The sequence below is a fragment of the Crinia signifera genome, chromosome 1, assembly GCF_055691185.1.
Source record: "Crinia signifera chromosome 1, ASM5569118v1, whole genome shotgun sequence".
Lineage (NCBI taxonomy): Eukaryota > Metazoa > Chordata > Amphibia > Anura > Myobatrachidae > Crinia > Crinia signifera.
The window spans coordinates 75,617,323-75,644,076 of NC_139217.1; the positions used below are offsets into that span (position 1 = coordinate 75,617,323).

Sequence of the window (26,754 nt, forward strand, 5' to 3'; positions counted from 1 at the left end):
TAGTGCTTTAACACGTGTAAGTTTAAAAGAAAAAAAAAAAAGCTCCTGCGCCAAAAATTGAGCACAGATGTTGGTCAGTAACGTCCGTCACTGATCAGCGCTCAGCGGGCACAGGACACCCAAAAAACCACAGCACTCTCCAAAAAAATAAATAAAAAAAAACTGCAGAAAAAAAACTGCAGAAAAAAAATTATATCAACCCTGTGCCAAAAATGCTGTTCAGTGATGTACGTCACTGATCAGCGCTCAGCGGCCACAGGACACCCACAAAAGCAACGTGGGTGTAAAAACTATTTAAAAAAAAAAACACAGCACTCTCCAAAAAAAAAACAATTAAAAAAAACTGCTGAAAAAAATTTATATCAACCCTGTGCCAAAAATGCTGTTCAGTGATGTACGTCACTGATCAGCGCTCAGCGGCCACAGGACACCCACAAAAGCACCGTGGGTGTAAAAACAATAAAAAAAAAAAAAACCACAGCACTCTCCAAACAAAAAAAACAATTAAATAAAAATGCTGAAAAAAAATTATATCAACCCTGTGCCAAAAATGCTGTTCAGTGATGTACGTCACTGATCAGCGCTCAGCGGCCACAGGACACCCACAAAAGCACCGTGGGTGTAAAAACAATTTAAAAAAAAAACCACAGCACTCTCCAAAAAATAAAATAAAAATAAAAAAAAACTGCTAATGACTCAAAGGCAACAGAAATTTGATCAAAAAAAAAAAAAAATAGATCAACCCTGTGCCAAAAATGCTGATCAGTGATGTACGTCACTGATCAGAGCTCAGCAGCCACAGGACACCCACAAAAGCACCGTGGGTGTAAAAACAAAACCCCACAGCACTCTCCAAAAAAAAAAAACTGCTGATCAGTGATGCAACACTGTGATGCAACACAGTGATGCAACACTGATTAGCAGTGAGGGGCAGCAGGCACACAACTGTGGGTGCAACCTGACAGGGTATTTATAAAAAAAAAAAACCTGCACCCCAAAAAAAGGTGCTGATCACTTAGTTTATAGTGATCAGCACAAAAGGGGGGCAGCAGGGGGGAGCAGATACAAAATTATAGCACAAAATAATAGCACACAATTTAAATCTCTGCCACAATTACGCTGCTGCAGCAGCAGCAGCAGCAACAAAAGGAAGTCACAAGGATGTCACACCAGGAGCTGGCAGCAAGGAAGCCACCAACGATCAGGTCAGTATAGGGCACAGATGGGCACGGAGACCGCTCTGCACGCTGTTCCTGACCGGAATGGCGGCTGCAGGGCTGTCTCCGTTATTTCATCTGAGGTGAAATGGCTGTGATTGGTCCGTCGGTCCGACGGACCAATCACAGCCTTTTGGGGGCAGGTGGGGTGAGGTGGGGTGACACCAGTGTCACCCTTACACCCTGTGGTGATTGGTGCTGTACTTTACAGCACCAATCACCACCGATCCCTGTGTCACCGGTGAACGTTATTCGCCGGTACACAGAAAACGCTGTAATTGGCTGTTCACATTGAACAGCCAATCACAGCGATCGCCGAACGGGGGGGGGGGGGGTATCGCTGCCCCCCCTGGGCAATGAGGGAAGATGTCTGCTGTCAGGGACAGCAGACATCGTCCCTCTGTCACCGCATCTCTAGACGCGGTGGCACTTTAAAGTCATGACGTACATTTACGCCATGTGTCGGGAAGTACATCCCGGCCATGACGTAAATGTACGTCAAATGTCGGGAAGGGGTTAAAAAACTTTATTTACTCTATTAAATGTATACATACATGCACCTTCTCAATGGGCAAACTTATACATTATTTTAGTTCTACTTAAAAACATAACCCTCATTTGTTGGAGGAAGGGGAAATAAGACTGCCCTACTAACCCATTTATTCACACACTTCATCACTTGGGCTCACCTGCCAATTCACAGACATAGCAGCGGCCCCCACTATTCCCTTGTATAAGGATTGCTGCTTACCCTTGCCTAACTAGAACTACATTGTAAGCGCTCTCAAATGCAAAGTTCTCTATAAAGCAGATATTTCTTGATAAAAACTATATAACCCTTTATGGCTGGGTGCAAACTGTAGCAACTACTCAGCCATCCGGCTGAACTACCAACCGATATGGTAACAACTGTATGGCGCCCAGCACACATACACACTTACTGCATACAGTACTAGCCCTACTGTCCCTGAATGTCGGGGAGACTCCCTGAAATAGTAGCAATCTCCCGCAGTCCCTTATTGGAGCCTGGCCACCTTCATCAGGATTATGTGTCCTGGCAAGAATCTCTTGCACAGAAATAATATTGCTTATCAATACAATATAATAAAGGACAATATTACATTTATAATCATAAAACTTTGGTGGGCTGGCAAAGAACATGTCCCAGAAGGAAGATGGAATTCAATATTTTTACAGTTATGGTATTCAATTGAGTCAATAGGAAATAAATGTGTCTTATTTCAATATTTGTTTCTCAATAACCATTTTGCTCTGACTGTAAGCAAATCATCTGTCAAGTTTGTTGCTATGATATGAGCAGATAGCAAAATACATTCAAGTCATATAACACGCAGACAAATGTTCCCCAGCACTATGTAACCATTGTGCAATTCATACTTAGATTACAGCAAACATTATAAAATAGTACAGACGTGACTAAATGCATTGCATCCACATTGCCCGCTCACTATGTTGGCTTAGGATGAGTACACACTGGAGTAATGTCAGCATGATATGCTGTTTTGGAACGACAAACCGGCTATATTTCTCATTGTGCACAGGTGATTGTGCGCTCACATGGCCGCTAGTGACAGACCCCAGGATTAATGTGCTGCACATCAAACACAGAGATAACACTAGCGACCTCATTTATGCTAATGAAGGATGAACACGATCCTTTTGTCTTTCATTAAACTCATTTCAGTGTGTACACTCAATCTGGGCGCAAGTTGATGTGAGAACAAATACCCGTCGCGCTACACTTTTCCCGCTTACTCTCCAAATGCAGTAACAGTGCCTGAAAATAAATCCATGTACACTTATAGCTAAACTGTTGGGGATTTTTTAACAATGTTGATACTTTCAATGACACTTCCACTGTAGTTTCTCCTCCTTGTTTTGCTGATTTATACCCCTTTCACATCGCACAAATGACCTGGGTTGTTCCCGGGTTGACCCGGGTCAATGGGGTTATTCTAGTTCACTCTTTCTGACAAATTCCTTCTCAAATGGACAAAACCATGTGCACTGCAGGTGGGGCAGATGTAGCATGTGCAGAGAGAATTAGATTTGGGTGGGGTTTTACTTCAAAGTGAGATCTATATTGCAGTGTAAAAATAAAGCAGTCAGTATTTTCCCTGCACAGAAACAAAATAACTCACCCAAATCTAATTCTCTCTGCACATTTTACATCTGCCCCCCTGCAGTGCACATGGTTTTGTCCGTCTAAGAAGAATTTTGTCAGAAAGAGTGAACTAGAATAAGGCCCAATGTGCGGCACGCAATGGCCTTCGGAAAATACCCGGGTCCAGCACCCCAGCATTGCAACTTAGGTTAAAAGAAGGGTTAATCCCGGGCTGTGTGAATGGGTAACCCGGGTCGAGCGTCCCGTTCATGCTATGGGGAAGAGGCAGCATCAGCTCCAAGCACTGCCTGCTCCCCCGCCCCCTGATGCCGCACTGCCCCCTGATGAAGTCATTGACCCGGGTCTCTGTGGGGGACGGAACTGTGTTCAAATCCCGGATGCAATTTGGCATTTGCCATGTGAAAGGGTTATTAGATTGTACAGGAACAAATGTTCATCTACTTTCATCTCATTTGTGCTGTTTATTGTGTTCTGTTGTCACGGAAGTAGTCCTATAACACCATAGGATTTCTTACACAAAGGACTGATCTAACAATGTTGACTTTATGGTTTACGGAATGAATACATGTCTTTCTTTCACCATAACAATATTAATCAACACTTGAAGGTGAAAATGTTTCACATACATGAAGTCAGTGCTGTCTAGGCTTGTCTAAATAAGAAATCATTTTTAGGACATCCTCGAGTGATAAAACATAGTATTTGCTGTCGTCATTATGCCATTCTATAGAATGAGGAACTAGACACAAGTCTATTTATGCTCAAGATCATATGTTTGCAGGTAATGCAGCAGTCAGTGCACACTCTTCCCTCCCAGGCTGTTATGTCAGGCATGGTTGGGTACTTCTACTCTGAAATATCAAGTGGGAGGACACTAACTAATGGGGTTCCGAGTGGAGAAACCCTTTGAAAACCGCTTTATACATTTAATGTTAATAAACGAGTTACTGTTTCCACTTTTGTAGAACCCATAAATATTAGCTTAGTGCACTCCCTGGAGCATTTAGTGGAGGTGTCCCCGGCTGGAACTCACCCGTTGCTAATTTACTGCACTGCTGCATCTAACAGCTTGGGAAGAAGAGCAATATAGGGCATCTGAGCACAGGGATAACAAAGCCCAGGTTCAATGTGTGTGTGTGTGTGTGTGTGTGTGTGTGTGTGTGTGTGTGTATAAGTGCCACATGGTGGAGAGGGCTATGTTCCATCTAGCTATGTCCCCCCCCCTTTTCAATATCAAGCCATGAAGGATGTAGCCCCCCCCCCCCCATAAAAAAAAAAGTTTGCGGGCATTTAGGGAGCGGAGCCTAATGCTGTGAAGTGCCTGCCAAATGCTTCCAGGGCCCGTATACCCTGCACCCAGTCACACTTTACATCCACCAATAGAAACTGTGTCATTTAGGGCATCAAGCTGCAATTGTTAAAGATAAAGAAAATTACTCCAGCCTTCCACGGGCAATTGTATTTATGCATGTTATGAATATATATACTGTATATATATATATATATATATATATATATATATATATATATATATATATATATAAATGTTAAATATACTATTTGTTGGTTGGGTTGCTTGGACTGTGTGAAGTAGGGCTAGCCATCAGAAACAATTGGCTGGTGAATAATGATGTCTCTTAATTTGATAGAAATGGTTATTCCACTAGATATTAGTATTGCAATGGTGGCCACTGTTGCACATTTCTCTCTGCTATCTCATCCAATGGTTTATTTGCGGACAACCAAAAGTGCTCATTTGTGTATACGTGAATTTCCAGGCACCACTAAGTATTTGCATCTAATTAACTCTGTTGGTTACCTTGCTATGGATCCATCATATTATACTGCAACAGGGGCAGGCTATGCAGCTCACTCCGAAAACACAGGGACACGCGTGACCAGGGTGTGCGGCGAGTCACAGAGGTGCATGCTGGGCAGGCAGAGCACGAGCAGCCAAAGCTGCATAGCCTTGGCCTGGCCTTCAGATGGCCGGACCGCCTAACCAAGCCATCGTCTCTCCTGGCATTCGCCACATGGCCAATCCAGCCATAACTGCTACAATTAACAATAGTTGAACCCGTCTTACATACATCTATTAAACATATACAATTATATTCCTGTATGTGTTTCATTATCCAAAATTTGGCAGGAAGTTGAAGTTTGCTGAGAATTGGCTTCATTTGCACTTATTTCTCTTTACTTTTTAATGACCTCTGCAAGATTTCTAGAGCAGAAGGACAGAGTATGTTTTTAATCCTGTTTGCTGCCACACCATTATACCCTTTGGTGTCTCACAAAATTAAAAATGTATGTGCTGCGACATTTATGGGCCTTAAACTTGATTTGAAATCCCTGCCACAGCTGTGACTGGAGCTGCAATTGAAGTATCCAAGTCAGAGAGAACTGTAAATCCTGGTGGCCTGACAACAACAATGCAGGTGTAAATCAGGTTTGCCGTAATATTTTCCTGCATGGAGTTTTCCTGCATCTCATCCAAGCTGATGTAGCAGGTGAGAATCATCTGGTGGGTTTTATTTTGGAGCACACTGCATCTATCTAACTATGGAATAGATAGGGGACATGTACTAAGATGAGGGTTCTATTGAAGATGGGAAACTAATCAGATTATTTATTATCTTCTAGAAGGTGCTAAATAAATGAGAAGTAGAATCTGTTGCTATGGGCAACATTCCATATTCAGTAGAACTCTTAGTAACTTTACCCCAAAATATCCTAGTCATTTTAGGGAATTGCCATTGAAGCAAAGTCACAAATTATTATTATAAGTATGAGGCTGAGTTTTATCAAGGGGGAGAAAAGTCGCATTGGCGGAAGAAGCAGGTGCTAACACCAGCTGCGGCTGCCAGTTGCCAGTTTTGTTTTGTTTTTGGATTTTTTTCAATCCATTAATACTGTCAAATGTTTTGTTTTTTCCCCCCATACACACACATATATATATATATATATATATATATATATATATATATATATATATGCATTTTTTCTTGCTTTACTCAAATGTGTTGCTCCAGTTCCACTGGCATGCCTGAGCTGGCAAGCTTTTCCACCAGGGGAGTATTAACAGAGGAGGGGGCCCATGTACAGACTCCCGGAGGGCCCCCTCCTCTTCATGATGCAGTAGACTCTGGCACCCGGTAGAATCTGCACCCAGCATGGGGTGCAAGCAATGGTCTGAGCATGTAAATAAGCACAAACGTGGGTGTATCCGTGTATGTACATACAGATACATGGCTGTACCCCAGGGAAGGGCTTGTAGTGGTTTGTGCATAAAGTTGCAGACACGAATGCGCTGCATCTGACTCAGAATCAGGCCGTTAGAGAGGCTCGTGGGACTGGTGGGCAGAGGTGCGTAACTTGTCTCATACTATTATTGGGAGGAAGCTGCAGACAGTGTTGCAGGAAAGCACGTTTTCAGGTGCACTTCAGCAATAATAATAATAAGAGGCATAAACTGCTCCTGTGTAGTACATAGATCACATTACAATTATCTCTTTATATATAAAGTGCAGACTGATGGGATCATTATACTGTATGATGCAAACTATGGGCCTGATTCAGACCTGTTCGCTACGCTGCGAACCCTTGCAGCCTAGCGAACAGGTCCGCACCGCCGAATGCAGGTTCTAGCGTCATGTGACATCAGCCACCTGCCCACAGCAAGCATCAACCTGCCTGCGACCTTTATGAGCACGGAGTCAAGTGCCATCAACACTGTTCTTTTTCCCTAGCAAGCATCGACCCGCCTGCATTCCCCCTACTCCAGCCTCCTGCCCACCCCCTCTGCAGCAAATGGCCCGGCTTGTGAGATTTGACGAATCCGTTCAATCCGTTAAATCTCTGTGATAATCTAAGTACAGCTGTTGACAGCAATTACTTTCCTTTACCTTTGTTGATTGTCTTCTTATTCTGTCAGAGTCCAGGCTGTAGCCCATTGCTAGACCCGGCAACAGGGGGATACAAAGGGTACAAAGTTCTGAGAGGCACTACACACGGTTGCAGCACCTAATAATGAGTTATAAGCTGACTGCGCTGGATGACCGCCTGGTGTGCAGAAGTTGCACATGGCAACCAATCAACATCTACCTATCATTTTATAACATGTACTTCATAAATCCTTCTTTGAAGCTGATTGGTTGCTGAGGGCGACTTCTCCATGGGTCCACTTCTCCAGTCTTGTCACTATTTGGTATATTTGCCCCTAGTCCTTGGTGCGATACTGCTCTGCACCACCGCCATCATTTCTCTCCACATCAGAATATTGTTTAGATATTTTGATGGAAGATGATTAAGGAAGTTGAGCACAGAGCTGATCTATACTGCACCCCTCTCCAGCTGCCATCCTCAGGCCACAGTGCTCATACATAGTAATATAGAGGTGAGGCACACACGGATCTTATATAGTAAGTAGATGAACAAAGTGCTCAAATAAAATAGAGGCACACAGTGCTCATATAGAAAAACAATCTTTAATGGTTTCAACTAAGCCAATTATTCGGAAAACCTATTCCTTTCAGTATATAATTGTTGCACTATATTAATATGTGATTCTATGTTGTAGGTATCTGGATCATTTACTGAACACTTAAAGTAGACTTGAACCGGACGCTTGGGAGGGCAGATGTCAGAGCTTGGAACCACAGATCCCATTGTGCGCACACCGTCCTGTCTGAACGAAAAGGTGAACTACCCCGATGCCGTATTCCTCAATGCCGCCACAATCTTCCAGGGGATTCACCGAAAGAAGCCGCCAGATACCATCCTGGTGAACTATGGCAGTGACCATGAGGTGCCCTTACCAGACTTTAAGGATGAAAGATCCCAACGCTGGTGTTATGACCTGGCTTTCAGTGCTCTGAAATGTAAGTGTAACAGGCAATTGCCAGTGTCAAACATATATCTCTGCATTTATGGGCTGGGAAAAAGAGGCTTCATGTTATAAAAAAAAATGGGGGGGGGGAGGGGAATGGGCACAAAATATACTTACAACTGTACAGTAGATCAGTAACATAACCCGCCGTGATTGAGCTGCATAGTCCCCATACAAGGGTTGCGCAGTAAGTTTACGGATGCCAATAAAATATTATATTTACAAACGAAGTGAACAAAGTATTCCCTAGAGGAGTCTATGCAAAGTTGCATGCGTTCAATCCACTTTGTGAAGCAGATGAGCCAATCGAAAGAAGGTAAGTCTTCCACATGCTAAATAAGGGTCTTCACTGCAGCTTCTAGTGACACAACAAATCCCATGCATTTGTGGGAACATGGGGAACATGCAGAAGCTACAGGGGGACAGATGACCAAGCTCCTTGATGCATTCATGGGACAGAAAATCCACTACTTTCCTGGACTGGTGATTAGATGCATTGTAATGATGGAGATATTTCCCATCTGCAATATGAGACTATTATAATGATGTACATCCTTTCCCATCAGCTCAAAAATTTTATATGCAGTAAGCCTATATACATAGTGGCAGGTATTTAATGCGGCCGGTGAGGGGGTTAAACAGCGAGGATTGCAGAAAACCAGCGATCCTCGCTCTATTCAACGTTCTGGGGAAATCCTCGCCATCACAGGATGGCGAGAATTCCCCAAAACAGCGAGACCCGCAGCTAGTGCAGGAAACTCGCTGTATTTAGCCGCGAGTCTCGCTGCTTCTGGAGCCGCATACGCCAATTCCCCCTCGCTCAAAAAATGGAGAGAGGGGAAATTGGCGGATACGGAGGGTGTGTTGAATACTGACAGGGTGAGTGGTGACAGCGTGCAGGAAGTCCTGCTCGCTATCGCTGCTCGCCCACAGCATTGAATACCTGCCAAAGTGTCATATGTTCTAAAGACAGATATAAGATGAAGAAAGAACTAATAAGAAATCAGGGGGCAATGTAATAGGGTGAGAGAATCAGAAAGTTAGAGATCTGGTAAGAATCCTCCAGTTATTTTTCTTATCAAATCTCTCACTTTCTGATTCTCTCACCCTATTACATTTCCCCCCAGGTGTTGGTGTTTGAAAAGATATGAGATTATTATTTCGTAGCACCCACACACCTACTGTATGTGTATTTGTGGGTGTGAAGACTTGCAATTGTCTTTCTTGTGAGCATTCTTTGGTCAGTTTCAAGACATCTTATTTTTATTATTTCTTGGCCAGGCAGCGATATTTAATGTCACTTAAACAGCACGAGCAATTAGCAGGGTTTATAGATCCACATAGATCCAGGTGTCACAGTAGCAGCAGGTCATGACAGCCTCTATATTGCAGCTGTGTCTAATGAAATGCGCTAGGGGAATAATCTATTGTCTCTGAGCGGACTTTGCAAGATTGTGATTTTGCAACAGCCTAGGTATTTCTGTTCTGTGACTTTAGCCCAAACGCTATAACCTTGAACATCATATACTGCTCGGGCTGAGGAGAGGGAAATGTGGGGGTGACACAAGGAAGCGGTTCTGGAATTTCTATGAAAAAATTAAACGGTAATGGAAAACATAAAGTGGGTAAAATAGGATTTGACCACATCAACATTTTCAGTAAATATATTTGTAATTGGGCTATTGTTCACCAAATGTCATGTAATCAAACCATGGATGTCCATACATTAAGTTGCTGTATGTAGTAATGTGATGACACAGGGAAAAAGTATTGCACACGCTTATTAAAATGTATTTAATACAGAGGGCTCATTCATGTTGGATCGCTTTATAGAGAAAACGCAGTGGACTGCAAGCAGAAAATCGCTGCCCTGAAAGAAAGAATAAATGCCCCTTGCAAAATTGCAAATGCGTCACTAATCGCCGAGCGTTCGCAGATCCATTCACAATTCTCAGAATGAGCAAATGTGAGTAAGTCTATGCTGGCCGCACCTCAGACAAACTTTCATCCAACCATCCAACTAGTTGGATGGTTTTGTCCGTTTCCACATTTTCTTAGCAAATTAATGAATTATAAATTACATTTACTCCCATCCAACCATCTCTTTGCCCTGGAGAAGCGGTTAGCGAAAACACACTCTCGGCACCTTCAGCCATGCGGGTGTGGCTATCTGTGTGTGCTATATGACCTAATGTGATTTTGATTGTTATAGCGACAGTGCTCTTAAACTCTTAGCCCTGCATATGTATATCCAGGGGTGGATTGGGAACAAAATCCAGCCCAAGAACGGGGGGGGGGTTTGACGGTACAGCTCGAAGGGGGTAGGGGTGCTGATGCTACAGCCCGGGGGGGGGGGCCCAGGGGGTGGTGACGCTAGAGCCGGTGGGGGGGGACGGTGCTGACACTACAGCCCGGGGGGGTGGCAGAGGTGGTATAGCAACTGACCGGAGGGGGGTGGGGCAGACTACTTACCTAACTCATCAGGTTAGCCCGCCGCACCGCCACGCCATCTTGTGACGTCATTCGAAAGCGACCAGCGGCCGCAGCCTGTTCACAGCATACAGTGCAGCATAGCCCAAAACAAATATGGCCGCCGCATTTGTGCATATAATATATGCATATATGCGGCGGCCATATTTGTTTTGGGCTATGCTGCTGTTTGTGACCAGGCTGCGGCCGCTTGAATATATATAGGATGACGCCAGCCCCGGAAGAACGGTCGGTGGTCCTGCCAGAGGGAAATCTGGACGGGCCCACCGGATAATGGCCCGGTTTCCCGGTGGGCCAATCCGCCTCTGTGTATATCATTAGCAGCAGCTTAACCATCTGAGCCGCGGCTTTATGAACAAGGTTAACCCTATTCTTACTGCACAGGATTAGTCCTGCTACGTACTCATATTGCAGCCCACTGCAGATACACCACTGCAGGGAATATACGTAGTCTATTACCTATCTGGCACTATTATAGTGGAATCTTAAGTAGATGCAACATTGCAGGAATACATTTGCAATTTATTACGTATTGGAATCTGGCTTCACACCTAATAACTCATTTTGTGTAAACCATATATGTGATAAAGTCAGTCCTTTGCCCTACACTTACCAACTATCAGGGGTTAACAGGAATAACCATTCCAACGGGACCTAAAGGGTCAATGTGAGTGTTTATAAACTAGCAGGAAGATAAAATATATCTCTTTAGCACAAACAGTATTACATCTTTTCCTTTGAACCAATTGATACTTTGTCTTAGAAAATGCTCACATAGCAACTTATTGAATACATAAAGTGAATGATACTAGTAACATTTATGCATCAAAGGAAATTGAGCTGATTAAAGCCTGTCTGCTCCACGTTGTATTTAAAAATTTCAAGCACACACGGAGCGTCCACACGTGTACTTTTTAACATGCACCACCTGTCACTTGTTTGTCTATTTGTGTTTTTCTCTTAATATTTTTCTTGCTTTATAATTGAATAAATAAAAGTTATGTTTTATTATTAACTTTCCCTAATTGGTGCACCACACCACCACAAATCCTCTCTTTCTCTTTTTCCTTGAACATATGCCATTTGTCTGTGGTAGCACACCCCTGCATTGAACCTACCTATATGGTCTTAATGAATATAAACACAGGGCCGATTGATGATTATGCTTAAAACTGATTACACAGTCTTGTGCGATTGTACCTAATCATCTAGTTGGATAAAAGTTGGTCTGATGTATGGCCAGCATAAAGGCGTCTAGTTGGCGAAATCTGGACACACGGACTTCGGTTTTGGCTGTGTTACCTACAGGACCATTCCATCTGCTGGCTGCCTGGGCCGCTTATGCTTTATATACTTCTTTGAACTGTGACAATGTCCAGTTCCATCTGCTTTGGTAATTATCCAATTGTAACCGGGATCCAGGCTACCGTGTATCTGAGCTTATTTGTCATTTTTTTGTGTTTTTTTTTTTTTTTATGTTTTGGAAACGTTAATCTTTTGATTGTGGGAAATATGTGAAGGGAAAACCATAATGATTTACTGCATCACTTAAAATTATTAATTAATATGTGAATTCTTGAGTATACTTTATAAAATATTGGTATTATTTTTTATTAGATTGTTAACGGTGTAAATTCTGCTTTTAGTTTATGAGAGATGGCACTCACAGCACAGTGTTTTCATCCCTAGATGAATCTGACTCATTCATCTTAGTGACTGTAGTCTGTTATATCTCTTTGGATATAGCTTTGTAGGTTGTTTATGTGTGTTTATGCGATTTTGCCAAGCATGTATGGACAGCGATGATGGGGAAAATCGCTGGGCTGAAAATCGCTCAGTGCATATACACGGAACGATTCTCGCCTGTCTAAGCGATTTTCTCCCTCGGGGTGGACAACTGTCCATAGCAGGACGCTATGGAAAGCCATCCACCCCGCCGCTATGAGTGGCAGCAGCCAGCGATGAAGCGGGAGCATGCATCAGCGCTGACCTTCATCGCTGCCCCATACACATTGGGCAGCTTTTGAGCTGAAAGCAGCTGAAAGACAACACTGAGCTGCGTTCGCCCAGTGTGTATGGGCCTTCAGAGTTATTTCTACTAGAAAGCCAGAGAGCTTTCCATCCTGCTGGTTGTATGTACACACTTCAACATGCTCTGTAATATTTGCATTCCTGTGACGTAAAACAAAGACCATGCCAACAGAGGGTTATATGCTGTAATAACAGTACTCACATTATAAAACAAGGGAAGTTATGTTTACACATATATATATGTGTGTGTTAATGTTTCCGTTTTCTGTTTACTTTGATCACTTTGATAAGAATACATTATGTCAAACCCTAGAGGGCGTTACTGTTACCATTGAAGCAACACTCTTACCCTTTGTTGTGGCACTAAGGAGATTTTCATGTCCAGTACTGTGAGCAAACTGATGCCGTGTAAAATGTTAGACTTGGATGTATTTTGTGTCCAGTGTGTTGGCACGTCTACATGTTATGCGTTGGGTAATTGTTTGCTTATTAATGATTCCACCCCTTTTTATGATTTTTAGTGTGCTTTACCGTCAAAAGATAGTGTGAGTTCTATCATTATTGTGAGTGAGAGAAAGAGAGAGAGAGGAGGAAAAGAGAAGTGATAGATGTCAGCCAGGGGACACCCACCTCTCTGTCATCAAGAAATGCAGCCAACAGTGATAGACACAGTAGCAGAAGTGCACAGCAGGGCCGGTGTAAGGCGTCTCAGCACCCTAGGCAAAACTTCAACTTACCCCCCCCCCTTAAGGTGGGCAAGTCCCCTGCTTTCCCTTGAGGTCCTCTGCACCCTCCCCTTTGCCACCCACAACAGAGTACAAGGATGAGGGGGCAGCAATGTAGGAAGTATGACTCAAGGGAAAATAAAGAGGTCTTAGAAGTTCCACAGCCACCACCTGCATTAAGGACAACAATAGACATCCTTGATTTTTTGATTTGTAGACTTGATGGCGCCCCCCAAGATCCTGTCACCCTAGGCAGCTGCCTAAAGCTGCCTAGTGGTAGAGCCGGCCCTGGTGCACAGCGGTTCAAACCCCCCACCCCCACCCCCACCACCACCATCCTTAAGGGCTTTGCCCCCTTCTGGCTGAATGCTGCTGATACTGTGTACATTGAGTGAGTCCAAGTGATTAAAAAAGGGAAACGTTATTGAGGGGCGTCCCTCTATGAACTCTGAAAGTGCTACGGTTGCGGGCATTAGCAGCACAATATGCCTTACTCTCCCATGGCGGGGGTGTTATCTTGCTGGGCTATAATATGCTTTGCACTGTGGACTGAACTCGTACCAACCTACCACACAGCCTAGCATGTATCACTACTACATAACGGGCTGCAGAACATGCAGTCTACTATGACCATTGAGGCCCTGATCAGTTGGCTTTAATCCCAATCCAAATAAATGGTTTGCAGGTACAAAGGGTTATAGTATAGGGCAGTGGTTCCCAAACTGTGTGCCTAGGCTCCCTGGGGTGCCTCAGGACACTTGCAGGGGTGCCTTGGGTTGGTGGACCAGGATCAATTCATATTATTAATGGTCAATGTACCAGGCAAAACCAGTGCTGGTGGCTGCCAATCATAATATATGTGGACAAACAGGAGCAAACCCTTTCCCTCACCAGATAACTGTGACATATAAACACAATGTACTTAATTTAATATTTTATTCTGAATTTCTCCATAAGAAACATTTGGCCTAGGGGTGCCTTGAAAATATTTTGATGCTCTAGGGTGCCGTGATTCAAAAAAGTTTGGGAACCCCTGGTATAGGGGGTCGACAATGTCTAGGTCATCAGTCACTAGGTTGACCACTAAGGGCGGTATTCAATGAGCCTGATTCGCCATGTTTTTATGGCGAATTTGTGCTGTTTGGCGAATTTTTGACAAAAACGGTGAATCACCCTATTCAATGACCACATGGCGAATACATTTGAAGGTTTTTTTCGCCATGATTCACCGAGTAGCAATCGCTATCTTTTTATGGAGAAGTGGAATGTGAACTTTTAAAATAAAGTGTTTTGTTTTTTACATTTGGTGTAAAAAAATCAGGAATTTTATTCTGAGGAGGGGCATGCTATTTTTATTCATGTGCTGTAGGCACATGAATATATATTTAATTTAAAAAAATATATATATTTTTTTTTACACTGCAGCCAGCAGGGGGCGCCGGAGCCGAGCCGCTCATTACATATTCATATATTCACTGCACCCGATCGTTACGATCGGGTCTAGTGAATATACGGTCCCCTGCTGGCACCCCCGGGGGGCAGCCTGTGCTGCCTGGCACCCGGGGAGCCCACCTCCCCCCCACAAACGTTCTGGGGCAGGCAGAGAGACTTCCATCTCTCTGCCTGCCACCGTCCTCAGGCTCCCTGCGGCATCGCCGCAGGAGCACAAATTCACCAGTCAGGGGCAGCGAGCCCCTGACTCGTTGAATACCGGACCCGGCGAGGCTCCGGAACGTGGCGAATGTGCAGCGAATCCTAAAAAGGATTCGCTGCACCTCGCAGGTATTCTCATTGAATACCGCCCTAAGTGTCAACAGGAACTAAGTCAACACCTACAAATGGTCAACACACCATAGGTCGATAGTGACAGAAGGTCAACACAAGCTAAAGCTAAAGGCTGCGCTCACCACAGTATTATAATCTAACTCACTTGGATAGTAAAGTATGAACCAAGTTGGTCTAAATGAAAAAAAAGGTACTCTTTACCTAGCACGGCGCCCACGATTTTGATCGTGGGCATCGCAGGTAAAAAAATCGCGGGCATCGCGGGCATTGAATGCACTAAAAATCGGGTGCGATGCGACCGACGCAATGCCCGCGATTTCCCATAGGGAACAATGTTAAATGTCTCAATTGACCCGATTTTCCTGTTCAATGCCTCAATTGACCCGATTTTTCCATAGGAAACAATGTTAAATGGCCCACAGAGGCCAAATAGGCACCCTGAAGTGTGAAATGGCCCCCACAATTGTTAACGCCACCCCACGATCAACGTGAACCCGAAGCGTGGCGAGCGCAGCGTGCCCGCGAGGGGCGGTGGTACGCGTCCTACGACCTTTTCATACCCCACTATCCACGTCGGCGTGGAGTTGAGAATAGAATAGTGTGGCGAGCGCAGCGAGCCACCGAGCCCGAAGCGTGGTGAGCGCAGCGAGCCCCGCGAGGGGACGCGGATACCTTCACAGGTAAACGCGTCCCTTCGCGCGCTTCACAGGTATCCGCGTCCCCTCGCGGGGCACGCTGCGCTCGCCACGCTTCGGGCTCGGTGCCTCGCTGCGCTCGCCACACTATTCTATTCTCAACTCCACGCCGACGTGGATAGTGGGGGTATGAAAAGGTCGTAGGACGCGTACCGCCGCCCCTCGCGGGCTCGCTGCGCTCGCCACGCTTCGGGTTCACGTTGATCGTGGGGTGGCGTTGACAATTGTGGGAACCATTTTACACTTCAGGGTGCCTATTTGGCCTCTGTGGGCCATTTAACATGGTTTCCTATGGAAAAATCGGGTCAATTGAGGCATTGAACAGGAAAATCGGGTCAATTGAGAAATTTAACATTGTTCCCTATGGGAAATTGCGGGCATCGCGTCGGTCGCATCGCACCCGATTTTTTAGTGCATTCAATGCCCGCGATGGCCGCGATGGGCGCCGTTCTAGGTAAAGAGTACCAAAAAAAAAACCTGAAAAGCTTGTGTCGACTATGTCCATGTTGACATTAAGCTTGTGTGGACCTTCTGTCATTGTCGACCTAAGGTACGTCGACCATTCTAAGGTGTCAACCTAGTCACTGCCGACCAATAGTGGTGGACTTAGTGACTGTTCACCTAGACATTGTGGACCCAGGGACCGGATACCAGAACAAAGTGGGCATGTTAATGTAATTCCTTGCAGATTGCTGCTGCATTACGGTGCTCTGTGATAGGAACAGCCGTGCCCCAGAATAACAGCAAATGCAAATGACTACAGACACAGACCATTAGCTTACTAATGTTGTCGCTTAGTCTAGCTAGCATCTTTTTTTACATTGTTTCAACATTTTAAATTCATCAAAGGGACATGTATCAGACCTTCTAAAGAGGACAGGTAGAGACATTGCAATCCCATGTATAGCTATCATTTTATATAATTTACTTGACTAGAATCTGGTTGGTTTCTATGGACGATGTCTCCACCTGCCCTCTTTTAGAAGACTGTACATCTGCCCCTAATATCTTAAACTTGCTTCTTTTAGGTTTTTCCATATATTTTTTTTACTTTGGTGAAAGTTTTTTTTTTTTTTTTTTATTTACTTTTTTCTTTTCTAAACTTTATTTTTTTTTTAAAGAAAATGATGCTTCTGTAGTTCGTCCATTGCTCTTCTCTCGCCCACTCCCACACCCTATAGTGCATGCCAGGGTCCGTTTCCAGGTTATTCATTTGGGATTTCCCGTAATGCTGAACTTATCATTTGACACTCTTGCTCTAGTCTCCTGTTACAGATTATTATTATTGTTTTTTAGGCTCTGCTTAATAAACACATTTAGTTAGTCACCTTTTCTGAGCAGGTAATAGGGGATAATGTGTCCACCTGTGCTGCCAAGTGTGACTGTTTCTGTATGCCCGTCTGCCTGTGCCATTGTCTGCCAGGCTGAAGACATCTCAAACAATCTACAGTAGCCTGTGTTTGAACAAGACAGCTGTATTGAACATGAGTAAAATCATATGTATGTAGTATTGCTGCAATGTAGTCAGTATATCAACATATGTGAAGGCGCCAATGTGATCCCACTAGCAATAGGTTTTATTTGCAGGGTGACGAAGGTGTTAATGGGAAATGGTTGCATAAAATGGCAATGCATATAAAATTATAAGTCTGGACATAGAATATTACATAATTCGTTGCACCTGAGTTTGGTAGCAGTGAAGGATGTCCACGGAACTCCGACTTTTTTTTAAAGGGGCAATCACTTACAATGCAAAACCATGCCTTGTATTGTAAGTAATTGCCCCTTTAAGTCCAAATTCGACCAGTAGCGTTGATCTCGGGCGATGCCATTGCATCCCGCCCAATATTTTAAATAGTATATACAGTATACACCTTTATTTCAGAATGCAATATGCAATGGCAGATTTAGGGTTCAGACATCCCCATGCCAATTTTATTATTTTCATTATTAGGCTACAAGCCTTAATTTGGTGATTGACAATGATATATACTATATTAAAAAATCCATGACTTTTCCTATGCTATATGCACCACTTGCTGGGGAATGGATGGGGTCATGAGATGTGTAGATGGGATACATGCTGGGGTGCCTACCCCTTCTTTCACGCATACAATGGCATCAGCTTATGTGGCCAGCAATAGAGAGATGTGTTGTAGCCAGAATAGGAGAACTACAGAAATAGATTGCTTTTAACTCATAACATGCCACAAATAATGGGCCAGATGTATCAAGTTTCAAAAAGTGATAAAATGGAGAGTGATAAACAGCCAGCCAATTAGCACCTACCTGACATTTTCCAAACACAGCCTGTGACATGGCAGTTTGTCACAGCTGTTTGGCTGTTTATCACTCTCCATTTTATCGCATTTCGAAGCTTGATACATCTGGCCCAATGTTTCTGTTCCTTAAAGTAGTCTGGTCATTTATGTAATATAACTTTTTATTCTCTTCAATTAATGACGCATAAACAATTTAGACCAAAGCATTACTAAATTGTTTGCCATAATCATAATTTCCGGATGGCTGCAGTCCCAATAACTCAAACAAGTGTAGCTGTAATTACGATAGCGTTGAGTTGCAGCAGTTTTCTGTTATTTAGTTGTGTTTAGTGTCCATTAGTGAAATAGAACAGTTATAGCACATTCCTGCCATCTCCAGCTAAGGGAATGCAGGTCTGCAGCTGCTCAGATTGCTTTCCGGTTCATAGACCTATAGGGGTAAATTTACCTTGATGGGAGTCCTATTGAAGATGGGATGTTGCCCTTAGCAACCAATCAGAATCTACTCCTTATTTAGCACTTTCTAGAAGATAATAGATAGGATCTGATTGGCTTTTATGTCATAACATCCCATCTTCAATAGAACATTTATTTTAGTAAATTTACCCCACAGTGTCTAGGCCAGGGGTGGCCAAACCTGTCCTCAAGATCTACCAACAGTCCATGTGTCTCAGGCAACCTGTGGATCTATAGTGGGAGTGAATGCAGCATGTATGAAAATGTGACAGTTAGTAATGACTGCACCTGTGCAGCAGGTGATCTGGGAAATGTGACAGTTAGTAATGACTACAGCTGTGCACCAGCTAGGTGATCTGGGAAATGTGACAGTTAGTAATGACTGCACCTGTGCAGCAGCTAGGTGATCTGGGAAATGTTGACAGTTAGTAATGACTACACCTGTGCAGCAGCTAGGTGATCTGGGAAATGTGACAGTTAGTAATGACTGCACCTGTGCAGCAGCTAGGTGATCTGGGAAATGTGACAGTTAGTAATGACTGCACCTGTGCAACAGCTAGGTGATCTGGGAAATGTGACCATTCGTAATGACTGCACCTGTGCACCAGCTCCTGATTTGGAAAATGTGAACTGTTGGTAGATCTTGAGGACCGGTTTGGCCACCCCTGGTCTAGGGCAAAGGTTGACTGACGTTCTATACTAATTGGGGGTCCATGTCTACAGGTGTCGGCATCAACACAAAAACAGTGAAAACTCATGTTCACCATTTGATGTGTCCATGTCGACCTAGACACTGTAAACCTTTCCATCCACACCAGCATAGATTTGGTAATTCTGTGTGACCCGTTCAAATAGGTAAGCTACACCAACTGCCGGTGAGTCAGATTGGAATGGCAGTTGGTGGCAGTGGGTGTGGTGGTCACCTTATTTGAATTTTGTACTTTGCTGCAGCCTCGTCTCTGGTGCTACCCCTGCTCTCTAAATGATGACTTCTGAAAAATGACTGCTCCTCTTTTAGGGGACCCTTTTTTGTATGCTGTTCCGCTTGCCTTCATTCCCCTCCTAGCATCATTATTCTGTAAGGCATCCCATTAGCTGTAGTAATTTACAGCAGTTAATGGATCCCCCGGGGGCCATCCAATTAGACCTGTACGCCAGCATTTATCGGGAATTAAGCGGCACACAAAGCAAAATCCTTGATTAGCAACCCTCAGTGTCCCATTTTTCAGCGATAAGGCACATGGGTCCAGGAAGTTGACCCATGTGTTATTGTCCAAAAATATATTTAAAAAACTATAATTCGTTCACCCAGTATTACTCTCAGGCTTAAAAAAAATAGTTTTTGCCATCCAGTTCTTTACTATTTGTAAGCAGGTATGGTATATTTTATTTAATGTATACTATGATTGGACAATACAATGATGGTTAGGCTAACCTTTATTACAATGGTCAAGTCACGGAAATTCTACCTGTATCTCATTTAACCACGTCAGTGGAAAATTAACATAAAGGGGATAATAGCAGTAATTTGCAAATAGTAACAATATCTGTTGCTAGCTACAGTACATGGTATTTGATCTACATTGTTTTTCTGTGATAAGGCTTTGCAAATACTGATAACGCTCATTGTTTTCTACAAAGTTGCTGAATGCTGTCCACACATACTACTGTACATATCACTATGGTCGTTTCCAAACTCACCATTGCATTCCTATTAACTGCTCATGTTTTCAGGATTTCTTTAATAATGCATAGACTTGTACAATGATGACATGGGCCCTCTTTACATCCAAATGTTTAATTTGATTATTTTTTATGAACCTGCACATGTTTACAGTATCATTACAGTTTTTAATGTATATGTGGGGGGTTAGAAAGACATTAGGTTCACATTCTGAGTGTAGGATGTATGTGCAGGGTCTGTCTGGAAAGTAATGAGACTGTGTTTCTTCACCCCAAGCAGAACAGGCGCATGGTAGCGCTGTAGGGTGGAATATGGTGGAGGGGTGTCTCAGCTACACATTCCCGTCGGCGGCAGCTGCCTGTGAGCCTTTACAGTGTACAGATCAAGCTGTAAACAAAGTGTCCTTTTTTACATTGGTCGTGGATTGGGATGGAGCGTACCATCGAGCAACGATATGCAAACGAGTTTTGTGTTAAATTTGGGAAATTAGGTACTGAGACGTTTGCCATACTACAAAACGCCTTCGGGAAGGAATCCTTGTCCAAGGCGCGAGTTTACCACAGGTTTAATTTCTTCGAAGAGGGCAGAGAAGATGTTAAGGTCGAACCACACTCTAGACAACCTTCAACAAGCCGAAATGAGCAAAACGTGCACAAAGTGTGCAATGTTTTGAACACTGACTGTTGTCTGAGTGTTAGAATGTTGGGCCTTCCAAAAACTACTGTGCAAGAGATCGTGACAAACGGATTAGCTATGCGAAAGATGTGTGCCTGATTGGTTCCCAAGGTTTTAGCTCATGATCAAAGAGACAAGCGTGTGACAATTTCCCGCAAACTTTTAGAGTGTGCAAAGAGAACCTAGAATGATAACAGGTGATGAAACTTGGATCTTTGAGTATGAGACCAAAACCCAAAGTGCAGATTGCTTAGAAATGGGGTTAAAATCACCCTGTGTGTATGCCCCTGAAGTATATTTATTTATGATCAGTTTCTTATATAGCGCATCATATTCCATTGCGGTTTACAAAAGCAGACAGTGATACAACAAACAGGGTATTTACAGACAGTCAAAAGGCAGGAGGGCCCTGCTCGCAAGCTTACAAAGTATATATGTAATACATATATTTAGTATATATTTAGTACAGTATTAGCTGCTGGTGATTGGAACAAATAATTTAATGACATGTTTAATCCGTTCAGTTCGAGTTAAACTACTTACATAAGATAAACAAGCTTTGCATACTATATACAGATGGGGCCGAATTCCCCCTTGCCACCAGCGCGCCATATCTGTATAGCTGGTGGACAGGGATGCGTGAGCATCGCACGCGCTCGTGCATCCCATGGTTGAGAATGCGGATGGCACAGGAAGGCGCATGGTGGTGATCATGCCGGGAGCCAGTTCCATCTGTAGTTCACCTTTACCGCCTAATACCCAATGATCATAGCAACTAGCAAGTGTCTCACACAGTTCCTAATGGAATACTTTATAGACTGTATGCTAATTCAGGGGATTTTCTAATACATGTACTGTAATAATATTTTGGTGTGAAGTTATATATTCCAATAATACCCCTAAGGCCAGTCAATGCTCATACCTTCTGTAATCTCCCCTGGTATCAGTGTTAACACACCCAGTGGCACTAAGATTAATATCAGACTAAAACATGGCTACATGGGCCTTTGTGGACATGTAGATCCTGTGCTGCATTACTGGAGTGGTCAGTCTACAACAACATGGCAGCATGCCTATGGGATACTCGGGAGCCTAAAAATACTGTACTTGGGTACTCTGTAAATGTCTGCCCCTCCACTGACCACACTTGAATATTGTATCTTTTTCCCACCCATCACCCGTTTCTTCTCTTCTATTTAGATTTTTTTTACCATTTTTCATATATTTGATATTATTTTTAGACCAAGATCTTCTTGAGACAGTATTACTTCTCAGTGGCTTCTATCATTCCCAAGACTTGGTGAGTACAAATTCTAGGTGGACTTACGCAACACACACACACACACACACACACAAATATTTAGGACATGGGTCTTCAAACTGTGGCCCTCCAGATGTTGTGAAACTACAAATCCCAGCATGCCTTGCCACAGTTTTTTTAAAACTGTGGCAAGGCATGCTGGGATTTGTAGTTTCACAACATCTGGAGGGCCACAGTTTGAAGACCCATGATTTAGGATGTATATGTCCTTATCTTAAATCACCTTGAAAAATAAATTTTTATCAATTTTTTTTAATTATACATTATTTTTACCCTTTCTAGTTCTTTTGTCTCTATAGATAAAAACTTTCCATCTTATTAATATGAAGTACAATATGATAACTTAATTTTCCTGGTAGGACGGGTGCACGAGATAATTGTGATGGCGGGGATGGATGATTTGCATTTTTAGGCCCCACCCCTTGTAAACATGATGCAGCAACTGATAAAGCTGGGTACACGCTGGAGCGACAGGGATTTGCTGCAAAATCAGATCAAAGTACCGTCAGCCCGGATTGCCCACACACACTGGGGCGATGTTGATGGTGGATGGAATGATCATGTCACTCATTAGCTTACTGCAGGATGCTGTGCTGCACATAAAACCTTAGGATGGCACTAGTGAGCATGGCAGGCACACACACACTACCTGATATGCGCTGAATTATGCAAACATCCATCATATCCTACAGACATATCGCTCAGTGTGTGCCCAGCTTTAGATCAAAGGAAAAGGCAAAGATGTGGTTTGATGTGTTATTTTGCCTTTAATAGATCGCAAGGGTTACAAATCACACATAAATCCTATACAAACATGAATTAGCAAAAACTCTGCTCTTCAAATCCTCCTCTATATGTCAGCGTTTATTTTCTAATTGCAGGGCCGCCAAGTGCGCTGAACAAAGCAGGTCCCGGAGCACATGTTTATACAACCCAGGACACCGGTGGCCTATTAAAATGCTGCACCAGCTTTTGAGCCAATCAGAGCTCGCGTACCGGCAGCTAATCAGAGTGGGTGCCGATACGCTAGCTCTGATTGGCTCACCAGCCGGTGCTGCATTTCAATTGGTCGCCGGCATCCTGAGTTGAAGAAGCCTGCGCTCCGGGACCTCCGGGCTGCAGCTCAGCGGAAGAGGAGATGAGGAGCAGGAGCCGGGTTACGTTAGGTCAAGTGAAGGGAGGGGCCCGGGGATGAGTCTGGAAATGAGTGCCGGGCCCCAAAATTCCTGATGGCAGCCCTGACAGGGTGTACATAGGGCATGCAGTTCCTGTCCTATACTGTATTTAAGCATGCCCTATCACCCATTAGATACCAGCTTTCATTAAACAGCATAAAGTGTGAATATTCAAAAATGAATAGTTGTTATATGATATGTTGCTTTTCTCCTGATCTTAGGCAGATGACATGACAAGCCTGGTAATGGTGATGTTGTATGACTTCCAAGATCGTAAATTTCAGCCACGTTACATATCTAATAAAGACGAAGTCGTTGAGGATGTACGAAAAGTCGAAAAACTCCTGTATGGGTACGTTGCTTTTTATATCACAGAACAAGTAACATTGGTACATGCACTGTATGAAGAGAGTAGACTACAGTAGCTCTGTCAATCCAGACTGACAGCCGTCAGCTGAAGAATGCAAGCTCCGCCTACATTTATCTTTGAAGCACAATTCTAAAGCACTTCTACATGGAACATGTCAGGGGTTGAAAACTGTATAATCCAGAGTTTGCCCAGGAAATATGGCAATGGCACCAGTTCAGATAAGATACAGTGGGGCAGATGTATTAAGCCCAGAGAAGAGATAAAGTGGAAGGAGATAATGCACCAGCCAATCAACTCCCAACTGTCCTATTTCAAACACAGCTGATTGGCTGGTGTGTTATCTTCTTCCACTTTATCTACACTTTATCTCTTCGCCCGGCTTAATACATCTGCCCCGGTGTTTGGTAGCCAGGAATAGCATATTCCTATTTGTGTTACTGATTTAGTTACAAAGTTTGGGATAACAGTCTAATGGGGCTTACACACGGGGTGATTTCAGGGCATTTTCTAAGCAATTTGACTACATCACTTTGAAAATGCTTCTACAGTACGTAACTATGTATGTAGGGCAGGGTTGCCGACTTTTAAATGCTTCTCTCCGGGAGAAGCCCGGAGAGGAGACTTTCCTTACCCGATTGGGGGGCGGGGCTTGACTGTGACGTCATTAAGCCCCACCCCCATTATGGGAAATAGGAGAAATGACTGATCTCCATGGAGGGGGTGGGGCTAAAATGACACGATTGTGCCATTTAAGCTCCGCCCCCTCCTCTGAGACCCGCGGGTTGCGGCATGTACATGCCGCGATTCGGGGGGCTCAGGGGGGTCCCCCAGATTCCGGGAGGGTTGCCCACCCTTCCGGGGGGCCGGGAGGGGGACCCGATTTTCGGGAGACTCCCGATTTTCGGGAGAATAAAAATAATCCTTTAAGTACACAAGTACAGTACATGAGCCTATTTCATTTCTTTATGATGTTTTTCCTTTAGGATAACTGTTATATTTCAGCTGTCTAACAATATCTCCCTAATTGTGTCAATCCATTACTATCTGTATGAGTCTCCTGCCTTCCTATATCCATGGGGTATTTACTGCATACTGTACTTTGCCTTCCTGTACTATTGTGCTTCATATCACAGCTGAAATCTAATCCTATATATTTTTAATAGATGTAATAAACTGCTACCATGTGCACTGTGCTATTTAAATGTATCTGTGAAAATGAAACCCATATAATGGGCATCTAGGCATAATCCAAGCAGCCTCGTGTGAAGAGAATGTCTTTTATTGAACACTTATTATTTTCTTGTTGGAAACAGGCATTGAGCAGAAAGCACAGAGGACAGGAGAGCAGTTACTATGTACTATGATTCTCAGTGGATACATTTGCCTGTGCCAACAAGATAGATAGATAGATTTGCCCAAAGCCTGCACCCAGTGTGATACAGTGACCTCCCTGTGCATGTCTCCCAGTCTCTAGGTGAAAGCAAATTCCTTTCCACTCCCCACTGCTCTGATTCCTAAATGCTAATCTGCACTCATTTGGTTATTAACTGCAGGCATGTTTCTCTCCTACATGTCAGGGTTTTCCTTTTTCCAATAAGGAAACGGCAGTAAACCGACAATTTGAGAGAGAAAAAAATGAAGTGCAAAGAATAAAAAGTAACAGTTTGAAATAAAAGTGTCAGTGTTGGCACGCTGCATATTGGTGGCAGGGATGGTCTGGCTCAGCTGCTTGGGGACTGATAAATGTATTTATTTGGTTACAGTTTCTTATATAGCGCAGCAAATTCCGTTGCGCTTTACAATAGGAAAAAGTGATAAAACAAACTGGGTAGTAACAAATCGACATAGTTAGGAGGGCCCTGCTCACAAGCTTAAAATGAAGTCACACCGCGGCTATTTTCCCACCATGGCCCCAACCGTACGGAGTTTGTATATATCCCTGTACTTGCGTGGGTTTCCTCCGGGTACTCCACAATCCAAAAATATACTGGTAGTCTTATTGGCTCGAATTTGTATATTCTTTCCGTGCTTGCGTGGATTTCATGTGGTAGTGAATATAGATAGTAAGCTCCACTGGGGCAGGGACTGATGTGAATGTTCAAATGCTCTCTGTAAAGTGCTGCGGAATATGTGTGCGCTATATAAGAAACTGTTAATAAATAAATAATACATGTCTAGAATTAAAATATCAGTGAGCTAGAACAGACATAAACGTTACTAAATATAAACCTTACAATACTGTCACCCAAAGTAAATTCTAAGTACTATGATGAAAAATTGTAGTGTGAGGAGAAAGGGATTAGGGGGTGGGAGGGTAAAGGGGCATAATCTGAAGGGCAGTAACTCAAGGCATAATGAACAATAATAATACAAGTAGAGTGCAGCATGACATGGGGTGGGGTAGACCCTACTACCCTAACATATAAGACTCTATCATAGAAAATATACCTACTATCAGTTAGGTTCAGGTATAGATACCAGGACGTTTCAAATACTTCATTATTTTCAATTAGCAGCAATTATCTTAAGGTACATGCCTTCGGCTCCAGTAATGTATGCGCTTGTTATACACCGGGCATTCCGCTTGCTTCCATGTTTTTTTTAACCATTTGTTTTATGTGTAACAAACGCATTCATTCTTATGCATCAATTAACGTTAAAAGAAAACTATAAAACAACTGAAGCATTTTTTGCGCTTTGCATCTGTCCCTGACCACCCATAAATAACACAATCTTCAAATGTGTAAATCCTCTTTTCCCCCATCTGCATGTGTTCACAATAGCAAAAGGGACTCACCATTACAGAATCATGCC

The 26,754-nt window shown here is 43.4% G+C and overlaps 1 protein-coding gene across 1 annotated transcript in view; it reads left to right on the forward strand.

Annotated features, from left to right (window-relative positions):
• Positions 1-26,754, forward strand: part of NSUN7 (NOP2/Sun RNA methyltransferase family member 7) — a 66,194-nt gene that overhangs the window by 15,760 nt on the left and 23,680 nt on the right. Inside the window, exons 2-4 of the mRNA XM_083165701.1 lie at positions 7,943-8,243; positions 22,316-22,374; positions 23,792-23,922. Of these exons, the coding sequence (XP_083021827.1) occupies positions 8,003-8,243; positions 22,316-22,374; positions 23,792-23,922 (431 nt within the window). The 5' untranslated portion in view covers positions 7,943-8,002. The remainder of the gene's footprint in view (positions 1-7,942; positions 8,244-22,315; positions 22,375-23,791; positions 23,923-26,754) is intronic.